General features: G+C 41.1%; 1 protein-coding gene across 1 annotated transcript in view; it reads right to left on the reverse strand.

Moving 5' to 3' along the window:
- The window catches only part of MAMLD1 (mastermind-like domain containing 1), a 150,087-nt gene that overhangs the window by 62,131 nt on the left and 72,466 nt on the right, over window positions 1-15,490 (reverse strand). The window contains exon 2 of the mRNA XM_011974581.1: window positions 6,031-6,189. Within this exon, the coding sequence (XP_011829971.1) occupies window positions 6,031-6,126 (96 nt within the window). The 5' untranslated portion in view covers window positions 6,127-6,189. The remainder of the gene's footprint in view (window positions 1-6,030; window positions 6,190-15,490) is intronic.

Raw genomic sequence — 15,490 nt, forward strand, 5'->3', positions numbered from 1 at the left:
GCCTGGGCCTTGGGTTTGAGTGCCCAGTGGTCAAATCCACTTCCCTGTGGCTGATGCTTGCCTTTCTAACTTTGGAATTTAAGGGTTGGAGATCTGGTGAGAAGGGAGGAGGGAGACGAGGAGGAGAAGGGAAAGGCAGGAAGGAAGGGGAGGGAAAGGAAAAGTAAAAGGGGAGGAGGAAGGTTTCCAACAAATTATTCTATATCAACTGTGGAAATCAAAATTTGTTGCCCAAATCTTAGAAGCTCATGTCGCTCCTCCCCAGAAGTCTGGAATGCAGCACCCCAGGGGTAGCTTATAACCCAAATATCTATCTGTAAAAAGGGAAACACTGGGCTTTTCAGCTGTGGATTCTCAGTAAAAGCAAGAGGCCTCAGCCTACACAGGCCAGCCCAGAGTTTGAGGAACCCCAGGCCCACACCCAAAGGGCTGGCCCCCGGGTCTGCATACTCCCTAGAAATGTGCACACTTCTGAGCCTCAACTCTGTCCTGGAGTTCAACAGCATCCCTCTCCTTCCTGGGGCAGTTCCACCTCCAGAAACCTGTTACCTTGGGCCTTTTGTCAAGGAAACTGTGGGAAAGAGCTAGGCAGGAATGCAGTTGAGGCCAGCATGGGCTCCTAAAATTTCAGAAATAGGCAGTGTCATGCTCCCAGGTGCCTGCATAAGCCAGCTGAAAAATGGAGCTCCCCTCACCAACACCCTCCCTTCAAAGAGACTGTGATTTGCAGGTCACCGGTTTGCCGAGCCAGGCTACCCAGGCAGGACCCAGATGCCAAGCCCAGTGGTGTCCTGGAAGCTGAGCAGTGCTCAGTTCTTGCGAAAAAGGTCTGTGTGAAGGCAAGGCCTCTGCCTGGCTTCTCGCCCCAGTTGGGTGTCTGGAACAGGAAAGAGCCCTTACTGCAGGAGAAGGAGGAGGGGGCAAAGGGAGCGAACAGCTACGTGCTCCACGGGGAGGATCCCCAAAGTAGAAAGGCACATACACACTGCAGCCCTTGACCCAGAATGCTCACAGCTACATTACAGATTCAGGTCTCCTCAGTGCAGTGGAGCTGCTGATGAGACTGTGGGATCCTCAGGGGTCAGGACACACATTTCCCATTACCCTTCTGATGGCAAAAATCCTCTGAGCCAATGCCAACCTCTGATCATTAAAAAAAAAACGTGCTCACGGCAGTGTGTGGTTTAGGACCATGCCCTGTGTGGTTTGGAACACATGCACAACCATACCTTGTTCATCACCATCCCAGAAACCCTGACGCAGGCAAAGAGCAGAGTTATTAACCCTACTTTACTGATGTGCAGATTGAGGCCCAGAGGCTCATGCAAGTTCTCAGTAAATGGCAGGGACAGTTGCCTCTAGATTAACTGACCCCTGAGATCACCTGGGTCTTGGAAGGGGGCCCATACACATGAGCTCCCCTCTCTTGGGGCCAGATTTGCACCTGTGCTGTGCCTTCAGCCTGCACGAAGTAGGGGATGCTGGCAAAGACTCAAACCTCTGAATCTGGGTTTTCCCTTGAGGCTTCTAAGGGAGCTGTTTCGACAACTCACTCTGTTCCCAGCTGACTGCCCCTGCATGGGGTTTTAAAGCAGCCTAGCTTTCTGCCAGGCTTGGCAGTGGACAATGCTGGTCAGTCAGAAGGTCCCAGAGAGCTACCAGAATGAAGTAAATGTGCTTCTACTCTTTACCTGTTTATGGGCTGTCTCTGCCACTGGAATGAAAGGCAATGAGAACAGTGCCTGGCCTGCAGAAGGCCCGGAGATACCTGAGCTTCTAATCTGGGAGGGGAAAGCATCAGGGTAGGAAGAGCTTTGGAGGCAGGGCACCTGAGTTTGAGATCTGAATTTACAACTTCCTGCCTGTGTGACATTGGGAAAGTCTCCATCCTTTCTGAGTCTCAGTCTCCACCCTGGGGAAGTGGAAATATCAATCTCTGTGACACAGAAGCAAATGAGCTAATGTGCACAAAGTACCTTGCACAAGAGAGACGCTCAATCACTTGCCTCCAGGTTTCACCAAGAACTACAGAGTAAGATAGATTTGTTCCCAGTGGAGGAAGCCTGGGAATAATTTGCCCCTAGACTATGAATTCCTGGGGCTCAAGATCTAGCACAGGGCTGGGCACAGAGAAGGGACCCTGGAAACGTAGCAGGAGGCCAGAGATAAACAAGCCCTTAGAGCTCATACCTATGCCCTCTGACCTCAAGAAGAAAGAAACCTGCTCAAAGTCTCACAAAGAGCTTGCTCCAACCCTGGATCAAGTCTGAGGTCTCCTTCCTGAGTCCAGCACTTTTTTTTTTGCAAGAAGTATATGCCTCCAAAGCTGATGGGCACAAATCTTGAACCCCATCACATACACACCAAGGGAGGAGGTGACTAGAGCTCCTCCTACTGGGTATGCCTAAGGTCACCGGTCTAAAGAAAAATGACCGACAGAATGGGGCCAGTGCTTTTGTAGCCATCCAAATGTCCACATACCCTGTTACACTAAGGGCTCCTCTCTCCCCCTTCTTCAGCCCCACTTGCATTTAGAGGTGAGAAAGATGTGGGCTGAGGGGTTGTTTTTCGCCATATTGTAGACTGAAAGCACACTGCACTTGGAGCCATCCAAATGAGGACCCTTGACGTAGCGCCCCACCTTCTGGATGGCCATCCTTCTGAAAGTCACTGAATTTCTCGCACTTTATTCTCTTTATCCATAAAGAAGGAGAATAATAATAATCCCCCAACCCTGCCCAACCACTGACTGGTTGGGAAGCTCAGAAGAAATACTGGGCACGGCATCCCATTGTAGTCTGTAGAGTGAATCGCTTCTTAACATTAAATGGCTGAACACAGAAGATGTGCAAAGAGCACTGTGTCCGCTTCCTCCTCCAACTGAACATTTCATGTCCTTCACACCCCCGTTTTGCCTAGGAGCTGCCTTATGAAGGGAATAGGTGCCTGCTCCGAGCTGGAGGAAACTGCCACTTTCGGTGAGGTGTAGACTGAGACAGAGATGGCATGTGACATGCACACTGAGTCTCAAATGTTCAAAAAGTCAAACTCTTCTGTTCCCCAGATCGCCAGAGTCATTAAGCAGTCACACTATTAAATGAATGAACAGACGCTGAAAAGGTACTTGCGTTACTGAGATTTCTTATGGTGATGGCCCCTGCCTGATATGTATTCAGCGTTTTGTAGTTTTCAATATGCATTAGAGTATAGTGGTGATGACACTGGTCTCTGAGTTTGTCACTTTCTTCTATCTGTGACTTTGGTCAAATTGCTTAACCTCTCTGAGTCTCGGTCTCCTGGAGATGATAATAGCTTCTTCTTCCCAGCGTTATCATGAGGATTACAGGAGATAATGCCCCACGAATGCTTAGTAAAGTGCCTAGCACCTAGTCAATGCCGAATTAAAGGTGGTTATTCTTACTTTTGGTTCATTTGAACTTTGTTCTCAGGGAGGGCAAAGGATGAACAAAGCCTCATAGCTAGTGAGGAGTAACTGCAAGACTAAAACCCTGGTGTTCTGAGCCCTAGTCTTAGGCCAAGAACAACTGTTACGTGAGATGCGCGTTTTCCTTCAAGGGAGCTCACAATTATTTCCATGTAAATTCAAGGACTGCTTAAAGAGAACTCTCCTCTGGGACTGGTATCAGTTTATTTTAAGATTGATTTGAAACATGTTTTTTGTTTGTTTGTTTGTTTTCTGGGAAAGAACAAGAGAACCAGTCAAGCTGAATGCCTGAAGCAAATCTCTCTTAGTGATGCTTTCAGGATGAGGGAGAGTGGTGCAAGAAATATGCTTCCAGATGCACAGGGTTTCCTGGGACTAGGGTTCAGGGTGTCATCCCTGGCTGTTATGAAGTGTCAGAAGGAGAACAAACAAAGGAAACATCTGAGATCCAGCTAAGGCTACACCCTGGAAATGCAAGCCCAGCTCTTGCAAAGGACCTGCTTCGGCCATTCACCTTCCAGGCCTTATAGTAACTTGTTTGGACAGCAGGTTTCTTGGTGGACTCACAGGCCATTCTGCTTTTATTTGGTTAACCTCAGTCCACAAGCACCCAGATGCTGAGATCCTCAGTGTGTGCAGCAGTTTCATATTAGCACTGGGTACCTTTCTGAGACTACAAGGATACCGTACAGCAGCACCTGTCATGTCCAGTCAAAGGAGTGGGCTCTCTCAGTGTCATCCAATGCTGTTTTAACTGTGAAGAAGACCATCTGAGAGAGTTGCTTTTGGAGCCTAAGACAAATTTTTAAAATTCTTTGATCTCCTCAACTGGGGTGAATTCTTGGTCTAGGACAGCTTGAGGTTTTAGAAAGAGTCAAGCCACTCAGAACCCAACAGGGAACTCTTTCAGAGAATGAGGTGTGGCATAGAGGAGGCAGAGGGCTGATCTTGATCAAGTCCAAAGTGTGACTCTAGAGTAATGAATGTGAATTTTTGGCAAAGTTTACAAAGGGCTCTAAAGGCCATCTGCAAAGAGAAGCCAAGCCCGGAAATGAGGTAAGCAATGACAACTTCTCCAGAGTAAACGCACAGATGGCCACTCCAAGGACCTATTCTAAGGACAGCCCCCACTGGAATCTGTGCATTCAACTGTGCACTGATCAAAACCAAAGCAGTTACTTACTGGTCACACTTTTTAAGAGTGTTGGAGGAGTTGGGGAGAAGGGGAAGAGGACCCCTGCATCCACAGTCCATCAACCTTTTCTCCTACAGTTTGGCTCAAGTGAATGGAAACAAGTGGGAAACAAAAGAGAAATTTAAAGTCATGCTAAAACTGATCATGGACTCTGGGAGCATTGTTAGGTTTTTCTTTACTGACTCAATTGTTGATCATAAGAGAGAAGCATGAAATATAAAGGGTAATTAGAATGGAGGTTAGAGATTTCTTTCTAGAAGAGGCCTAAGGCCTGGAAATTCGGACAGTCTGCTGGTCAAGTAATGTCTCTATCTCTGCCATCCCACCTGATTGCAATCTCTGTGAGAACTGGTGACTGCAGTAAACAGTTTTGTAAATGTCTACATGCTCAACTTGATAGCACATTCTCAATACACTGTTGGTGGTTGACAATGAGGAAACAAAGAGAAAACAAGATTTCAATCGCCTCCTTCCACATCTGTGCACATATCACAATTCTAAAATAAATAGAAAGCTGACTTGCTGAAAGTGGATTGCCCTGGGAATTGGAGAAGACAGGCCCTCTAGTTATGTGAAATGGCATTACCTCAGAGCCCAGGGCTTCCAGTTCTATGAAAAGGAAGGAAGCCGACCCACGGCTCTGTAAGAGCCATTTCCTCTCTGCTCTATTAATTTCAGAGATTAAGCAAGCCACTCCTCTGTGGCCCTAATACCCTGAGATAATAGCTATTGTGTTTGCTGCAATTCCTGCTAACAGAGCTAATCTTGGTAGATTGGTGGTGTTGCCGGCTTTTATTGTCAAATTAAACTAGTCAATGGCTCTCATAGTCCCTTCTATCATCTTCCTGCTCCTAGAACTACCACTAGAATCCCTAATCCTGAGTTTCAGAACACTTGGATGATATCTGAGTTCCCAGAGAGGAAAGTAGAAGTGTGTCAGATGAATTTTTAAAAGGACAACAGGGCCAGAAAGTTGAACGGGAAGCCCTCTCTGTGCCCTACTCACTAGCTTTTTGTTCTCAGTCATACTAGGAAGCTCGTGCGATATATCTAGTGCTTGCCATTCTGACTGGCTTCTATTAAGAGAAAAAGTAACCTCGTCTTCCCTCTCCTCAGCCTTCCTCATTTTTCTTATTGAATGAGTGCAATGAGTACTAGACTGGGAGTCCATATGGAGCCTTAGACTGTATTTCCAGCTCTTCTAGAAACCCACAAGGGGTGGGATCAGCTCATCTCCTAGATCTCTTCTAGATCACATTTGAGTTCTTTATATTTTGAGTTGGACCCCTGCCACCAAGTTTGCACAGAAAATTTCAATAACACATCTTACGTTCAAGTTTAAGATTAGAAGCATTCAACACCCCCCTCCCCCCATGGCCCATTGTCTGACCGATTCCTGGAGCTTTCTGGGCTCCTGACGATTTCCCACCATGGCGAAATGGGGAAGCATGCTCTTGATTACAAGCCGACTTTTCCAGTCATCCATTGTTTGACCTGCAATTTTATTCTTGACTCTCCAAGGCGTTTCCCAAACGACCTAGACACAGGGCTTAGGGAGACAAAAAGTACACTGTCTTTCAGATATGAAGATGAGACCATTGACCCCGTGAATCACAGACTTTCACTCTGAAGACAGGTTTGTGTGGAGTCAGCCACATTCCTTTTCCCTTCTTCCCACCCACCACCCTCATTGAGCACCCCAACCCCCAAGGATGAGAGGCATTTCTGTGAGACAGTTGGCTGGGATAAAATGACAGCCCTTGACCAGAGGAAAGAACAAAGTTCACTGGAAGGCAGAGGAGTGGATGGAAGAGCAGCTTCATGTGACTAAAACAACACTGGGCCTACAGGCATGGTATCTGGGTCCTAGGTCTGGATTTGCTTTTGTGTGATATGCAGTGGGATCCAGGGAAAGCTTCCTCTGTTCTATGAGATGCAATTTCTTTATATCAAAACATGGTGGCTAAATTAAGTGATGGCTTAGGGCCTCTTCAGTTCCACTAGAGTAAGTCTTATGGTTCATAGAAGCAGCAGCCACCAACTGTGGCACTGTTAGGATACAGCCAAGTGAGCTAACAGTTCAAAGCCTGACAGATACAGGAAGGGAACAATGGATATTGAAAGGTGCTCATGAAACCCTGGTGCACTGATTTACACGAAACTGACTGAGCAGGCTATGATCATGGCTGCTTCTCCATGACGGATAAGCAGACATATGCAAACCCAGGTAAAGTTTCATTTCTTTTTGTTTTTCATGATGTAAACATGAAATAAGAGCTCCACTAAGACATTAATATATAAGGACAGCTCTACTTCCCATAAACCTTCCCATAAACTGCCATGTTGGCAGTACAGCATCAGGCTGTAAAATCTCAATGTCCAAACCTCTGCCTCTGGAAAGATGGAGAAGTACTTTTCCCCATTCTCTCACTGAGTATCACTAAAACCTCTGGACGTTATATATAAAACAAACAAAATAAGACATTAAAAGGTGGAAAGAAAAAAGTATACTGGTTAGGGACCTTGGGACCTGAGCAATGATGCAGTGGCGAGTTCTCTGAATTTTGTTTTTGCCTCATATATACCAGACTTGGAGCTGAAGAAGCCAGAAACCCAGAATGCCATTGGGCACTAACAAAGAAGCCCCAACAAAAGCCTGTTCTTTCTAGCCAAAAGACCAGGAAAGAGGTAGCCTAGCAAGATAGAAAACTTTTAGACAATGACTGCTCTACTCCAGCCAAACACCATAGAAGAAAATGCAGTCCCATTATATTCCATCAACAAAAGCCAAATGAGGAGCCTAGACTCCACACCCACATAGCAGTAATGAGGTGCCCTTCCCTATCCCCACTAGAGTAGTATCAGAAAAAGCCTAGTGGGGAGTTGGAATTCTCACCACTGCCCAGCAGTAATGAGGAGCTCCACCCTCCCTGATGTCAATGAAGAATAAGATGGTGCCCCCCTTCCCTGCCAGAGCAGTGTCAGGGGAAGTCAGCTAAAACAGAGAATTTAAATAAGATCCAGTCTTATAATGCAATATCCAAACTGCCCAAGTTTCAGTAGCAAAGCACTTGTCATACCAAGAACCAGTAAGATATCAAACAGAATGGAAAATATTATCGACAGATGCCAACAGTAAGATGACACAGACGTCAGAATTGCCTGACAAGGATTTTAAAGCAGTAATCATTAAAGTGCTTCAACCAACAATTACAACCATGCTTGGAAGCAAATGAAAAAAATACAGAAAGTCTCAGCAAAGTAATCAGAATTCTTAGCAGAGAAATAGAACATATAAAAAAGAACCAAATGGAAATTTTAGAAATGAAAAATACAATAATGGAAATAAATTCAGTGAATCGAATTAAGAAGAGAATGGTAAGAACAGAGGAAGGAATTAAGATAGAACAATAGAAATGACCAATCTGAACAACACAGAGAAGATATCCTGGAAAAAAAATAAACATAGACTCAAGGACATGTAGGATTACAAACAAAAGATCTAACTTTCATGTCACTGGAATTCCAGAAGGAGATGAGAAAGAGAATGAGACCAAAAAAAAAAAAAAACTATTCAAAGAAATAATTGCTGAAAACTCCCCAAATTTGACAAAAGACATAAATCTGGAAATTAAAGAAGCTGAGTGAACCTCAAACAGTATAAATATAAAGAAATCCACTCCAAGACCTGTAATAACGAAATTTCTGAAACATGAAGAGAAAAGCCTTGAATGCAGTGAAAGAGAAATGATACCTTACCTATAGAAGAAAAATAATTTGAATGAGAGTGAAATTTTGGTCATAAACCATGGATTCCAGAAGGAAGTAGCATAATATTTTTCAAGTGCTGAATAAAGAGAACTGTCAACCCAGAACCCTATACTCAGTGAAGATACACTTCAGACATGAAAGGGAGATCAAGACATTCTCAGATCAAGAGACACTAACAAAATTAGTCAACAACATGCCTCTACTAAGAGAATATCTAAAGAAAATTCTCTAAGCAGAAAAGGAATGATAAAAGAAAGAATATTAAACATTAGAAAGGAATAAAGACCAATGGAAAGAGAAAAAATTATGGGTAAATGTAATGGACTTTCCTTCTCCTCTTGAGTTTTCCAAATTATGTTTGAAGGTTAAAGCATGAATTATAACATTGTCTGATGTGTCTGTAAGTGTATGTGGAAGGAACATTTAACACAATTATATTATAAATAGAGGAGAGTAAAGGGGCGAAAGGAGAGGTAGGGTTTCTACACTGAAACTGGCAAAATGTTGACACCAGTAGATTATTATAAGTTAGGCATATATATAATGTAATACCTAGAGTGATCCCTTAAAATACTATACAAAAAGATAGATTCAAAAATGCTATATACGAAACAAATGGAATTCTAAACATTGTTCAAGTAACCCACAGGAAGTCAGAAAAAAGAAAATAGAAAAACAAAAAATCAGAGAACAAACAGAAAACAAAAATAAATTGGCAGAACTAAGCACTAATTTATCAATAAATACAATAAATGGAAATGGTCTAAACATACCAATTAAAAGACAGAAATTGGCAAAGAAGATAACATGATCCAATGATATGCTGTTGCAAGATGCTCACCTCAGGTATAATGATTTAGGAAGGCTGAAAGTAGGCCGGGCGCGGTGGCTCACGCCTGTAATCCCAGCACTTTGGGAGGCCGAGACGGGCAGATCACGAGGTCAGGAGATCGAGACCATCCTGGCTAACACGGTGAAACCCCGTCTCTACTAAAAAAATACAAAAAACTAGCCGGGCGAGGTGGCGGGCGCCTGTAGTCCCAGCTACTCGGGAGGCTGAGGCAGGAGAATGGCGTGAACCCGGGAGGCGGAGCTTGCAGTAAGCTGAGATCCGGCCACTGCACTCCAGCCTGGGCGACAGAGTGAGACTCCATCTCAAAAAAAAAAAAAAAAAAAAAAAAAAAAAAGAAAAGCTGAAAGTAAAATGATGGAAAAAAATACACCATGCAAATACTAATTTTAAAAAGTAACAGAGGTGGATCTAGCGATATCAGATAAAGCAGACTTCAGAGCAAAAAAATAATAGTAAAATAAAATACCAGGGACAGATAGGGACATTACATAATGCTGAAAGTGTCAATCCACCAATAAGACATAGTACTCCTAAATGTGTATGCTTTAAACAGAAGACCTGCAAATATAGGAAGCAAACGTTTTTAGAACTGAATGGAGAAATAGAAAAATTCACATTTATAGTTGGGGACTTCAACACCCTCTCTCAACAACTGATAGAACAACTACAGAGAAAATCAGCAAGATGTAGAAGAGCCCAGTGACAGGTTTCAATAAGGCCTAAATAAAACGTATAGATTGTTCCACCTGAAAATAATATAATTTACGTTACTTCAAACACCCAAGAAATACATACCAATATAGACATATTTTCAGTCATAAAACAATCTGCAAAATATTAAAAGAATTCAAATAATAAATGATGTTTTCTTTATGATGGGATCAAATTGGAAAACAGTAACAGAGAGACAACATGAAAATCTACAAACACTTAGAAATTAAAAAGCATGCTTTAAAACAAATTCATGGGTTAATGAGGTCTTAAAAGAAATAAAAACTACACTGAACTGAATGAAAGTGAAAATACAATGTATCAAAATTTGTGGGACACAGGTAAAGCTGTGCTGAGATGATAATGTATAAAACTAAATTTTTGTGTTAGAAATGAAGGAAAATCTAAAATTAATAATCTAAGCTCCCACTTAAGGAACCTACAAGAATAAGAATAAAATAAACCCAAAGCAAGCAGAAGGAAGAAAATAATAATCAAAATCAGTAATACTGAAAGCAGTTTGATAGCAGAGTATATGGTGACTATAGCTAACAACAATGTATTGCATATTTCAAAATAGCTAGAAGAGAGGACTTGCAATGTTCCCAACACATAGAAATGATAAATATTAGCGACAATGGACACCCCAAGTACCCTAACTTGATACTTTCACAGTCTACGCATTTAACACAATATCATATGTACTGCATAAAGATGTACAAATATTTGTATCAATAAACATAATAATATTAAGGAGAGAAAAATAATAGAGAAACCCAATACAAATCTAGTTCTTTAATAAAATTAATAAAATGTACAAATCTCTAGCAAGACTGACAAAGGAAAAAGGGAAGATGCAAATTATCAATACTCTGAATGAAAGGGAGATACTACTATAGACTGCAGACATGAAAAGGATAATAAGGGACTACTACTATGTATACACATACAAATCGGAAAACAGACGAAATGGACCAATCATTATAAAAGCACAAACTGCCAAAATTTACCCAATATGAAATAATCTGAATGACTATATAATTATGAAAGAAATCAAATTCATAATTTAAAAATCTGAAATGAAAACTTTAAGCCCAGATGACCTCACTAAAGAATTATATTAGTTGTTTAAAGAAGAATTAGCACCAATTCTACATAATATCCTACAGAAAAGAGAAGAGGGAACACCTCCCAACTGATTGTATTACCTTGACATCAAAGACAAATACTGTACAAGCAAGAAAACAAAAAAACCCTGCAGACCAATATTTCCCATGAATATAGAAACAAAAATCCTTAAGGAAGTTTCAGCAATTTATAAAAAAAAGATTTATACACCATGATCAAGTTGAGTTTATTCTTGGTGAACAAGTGGAGTTCAATACGCAAAAGCCAATCCATGTTAATCATACATACCACCATATTACCATAATATGCTATGTTAACAGGCAAAGACTGAAAATCATGTGATCACCTCAAAACAATACTGAAAAACGAGAAGACTCACATCCTGATTTTAAGACTTACCACGAAGCAATAGTAATCAAAACAATGTAGCACTGGTATAAGTATAGACATATAGGCCAATGGAATAGACTTGAGAATTCAGAAATAAATCCATATTTTTCTTTTTTTTTTTTTAGACGGAGTCTTGCTCTGTCGCCCAGGCTGGAGCTAAGTGGTGCGATCTCAGTTCACTGCAACCTCCACCTCCCAGGTCAAGCGATTCTCCTGCCTCAGCTTCCTGGGTAGCTGGGATTACAGGTGCCCAGGTAGCCGAGATTACACCACACCCGGCTAGTTTTTGTATTTTTGGTAGAGACGGGGTTTTGCCACATTGGCTAGGTTGGTCTGGAACTCCTGACCTCAAGTGATTCGCTCGCCTCAGCCTCCCAAAATGCTGGGATTACAGACGTGAGCCACCATGCCCGGCCCATAAACCCATAAATCTATGGCCAGTTGATTTTCAACAAGGGTGCCAACACCACTCAATGGGGCAAAGAATAGTCTTCAACAAATGGCAGTGTGACAACTGGATATCCACATAGAAAAGAACGAAGTTGGACTCCTACCTCATATCATATACAAAATTCAGCTCAAAATTGATCAACAACCTAAACATAGGAGTTAAAACTGTAAAACTCTTAGAAGAAAACGTAGAAGTAAATCTTCATGTCTTTGAATTTCGCAATGGAACTTTAACTATGACACTAAGAACATGAACAACAACAACAAAATAGATAAATTGGACTTTATAAAAACTTTTGGACATCAAAGGATGTTATCAAGAAATGAAAAGACCTATGGAATGGGAGAAAACATTTGCAAATCACATGGCTAATTAAAACCTAGTATCTAGAATATACACATAACACCTATAATGCAACAATAAAAAAGACAACACAATAAAAAAACAGGCAAAGGACTTGAATAGATACATTCCCAAAGAAGATATATAAAAGGCCAACAAGCATATGTAATGATGTTCAACATCGTTAGTCATCAGAAAAATGACAACCAAAACCACAGCATACCACTTCCCACCCACTAGAATGTCTATAATTTTTAAAAAGGAAAATAACAAGTGTTGGTGAGAAGGTGAAGAAATTGGAGCCCTCATACTTTGCTGGTGGGAATTTAAAATGTTGTGTCTGTTATCAAAAACAGTTGGGCGGTTTCTCGAAAAGTTGAACATAGAATTACCATTTGACCCCACAATTCTACTCGCAGATATATACCCAAAGGAATTGAAAATAAGGATTCAAACAAATACCTCTGTTCAAATGTTCTTAGCAGCATCAAAAGTGGAAACATACCAAATGTACATCAATTGATAAATGGATAAACAAAATTTTGGTATATCCACATGGTAGAATATTATTCAGCCATAAAGGGAACAAAGTACTGATAACATGCTGAAACATGAATAAACCTTGAAAACATTAAGTTAGCTGAAAGAAGCCAATAACAATAGGTTACATATTGTATGATTCCATTTATATAAAATGTCTAGAATAGGTAAATCCATAGAGACAGAAAGTAGATTGGTGGTTGCCATGAACTGAGAGGAGGGGAAGAATGAGGACTAACTGCTTAATGAATATGAGGCTTTATTTTAGGGTGATGCAAATGTTTAGAAATTAGATAGAGCTGATGGTTGCATAACATTGTGAATGTACTAAATACCACTAGACTGTTATGTGAATTTCATCTTTGTAAAAATATAGTGACAACACCAAATGCTGGTAAGAATGTGGAGAAACTGAATCACTCATAACATTGCTGGAGGGAATGTAAAATGGTACGGCCACATTGGAAAACAGTTTGGCAGTTTCCTTAAAAGCTAAATATCCAGCAACTATATGACCCAGTAATTGCACCCCTGGGCATTTATCCCAGAGGAATAAAGACTTGTGTTGACACAAAACTTGCACATAAGTGTTTGTGATAGCATTATTCATAATAGTAAAAAACTGGAAACAACTTAGTAATGCTTCAATGATGGTACATGTATACTATGCAAGACTACTCAGCAATACAAAGAAATACACAGTTGATACAAGCAACTGAATGAATCTGCAGAGAATGATTGTAAGTAAAAAAAAAAAAAGACCATCCCAAAGGTTCCATACTATATTATTCTATTTATATAACGTTCTTAAAATAATAAAACTATAGAAATGTAGAACTGATTAGTGGTTTCCAGGGATTAAGGAGAGAGTGGGTATGGAAGGGAAGTAGATACGTCTATATATGAGCAAAATGAGAGATACCCATGGTGATTGAAAAGTTCTGTATTTCGACTATCAATGTCAGTATCCCATTTGTGATATTGTATTATCATTTCACAACATGTTATCATTAGAGGAATACAGCTGAAGAGTACATAGCATCTATCTGTATTACTTCTTAAAACTTCATGTGAATCTACATCATCTCAAAAAGTAATTAAAATCATAGGATCCTATCATGTGATGCAGCAAAAGTCTTCAACAAAATTCAACACTCATTCATGATAAAAACCAGGAATAGAGGGGAATGTCCTTAACTTGATAAAGAATATCTACAATAAATCTACAGTTAACATCACACTTAATGTTTAAAGATCGACTGCTTTCCCTCTCAGAGTGGCAACAAGGCAAGGCTATCTGCTCTTGACACTGATATTCAACATAATACTGGAAGCTCTAGCTAGTCCAACAAAGCAAGAAAATGAAATAAACTGCATACATTTTTAAAAAGAAGAAGTAGCTGCCCCCATGCCACACTGCCATCGCTGACACTGAACATCTGCATGGAGGCTGGCAACCCCTGCGCCTGCCAGCACCCACCCCAACCAAAGAAAATGCACCCTGCCATTCTGCTACTGCTGTTGGCACATGTGAATGAGCATGGATCCTGCTGCTACTGCCCGATGGAGTACTTCGGCTGGCACCATCCATTGGAGTATAGTGACCAGCAGTCCAGGAACACCTCAGCCCTGTCAGCACAGCAGGTTTCTAACCTTGAAGGGCCAGAGAACAAAACTGAGGACTTGATACCAGCTCCCCAGAGTTAGAACACACAGCCCAGACATCCTGAGCTGAGCTTTGCCCCACTAAAATCTCCCAGAAACAAAACCAACCAACTGAACCCACCTTATATCACAATCTTTGATGTCCCCCAAGGACATCAAAAAAGAAAAAAAAAAAAACATACAAAGGAATGCAACTTCAAAGACTGAAAGAATTTCAGCAAACAGATATAAGAACCAGGCCAAGAACTCCGGCAACTCAAAAAGCCAGAATGTCTTGTTACCTCCAAATGACCACACTACTTCCCCATAATGGTTCTTTACCAGGCTGAAATGGCTGAAAGGACAGAAATAGAATTCAGAATATGGATAGAAATAATGATCATCAAGATTCAGGAGAAAGTCAAAACCCAATCCAAGGATTCTCAGGAATACAATAAAACAATATAGGAAATGAAAGACGAAATGGCCATCTTAAGAAAGAGCCAAACTGATCTGAGAGAGCTGAAAAACTCACTTCACAAATTTCAGGATACAACTGAATGTATTAACAGCGGGATTGACCAAGCTCAGGAAAGAATCTCAGAGCTTGAAGACTTACTCTTCAAAATAACTCAGACAAAAATAAAGAAAAAGCAATAAAGAAGAATGACCAATACCTCTGAGAAATATAGGATTATGCAAAGAGATCGCATCTATGACTCACTGGCATCCCTGAAAGAGAAGGAGAGAAAGCAAACAACTTGGAAAACGTATTTCAGGATATTGTCCACAAGAATTTCCCCAATCTACCTAGACAGGCCAGCATTCAAATTCAGGAAATACAGAGAACCCCTGAAAATACTACACAAGAAGACCATCCCCAAGATGCACAGTCATCACATTCTCCAAGATCGAAATGAAAACAAAAAACAAAAAACAAAAAACATGTTAAAGGCAGATAGAGAGAAGGGGCAGGTCACCTACAAAAGGAACCCCATCAGGCTAACAGCAGACCATTCA

Source organism: Mandrillus leucophaeus, unplaced genomic scaffold (assembly GCF_000951045.1).
Source record: "Mandrillus leucophaeus isolate KB7577 unplaced genomic scaffold, Mleu.le_1.0 Scaffold1469, whole genome shotgun sequence".
In the NCBI taxonomy this organism is placed as follows: Eukaryota; Metazoa; Chordata; class Mammalia; order Primates; family Cercopithecidae; genus Mandrillus; species Mandrillus leucophaeus.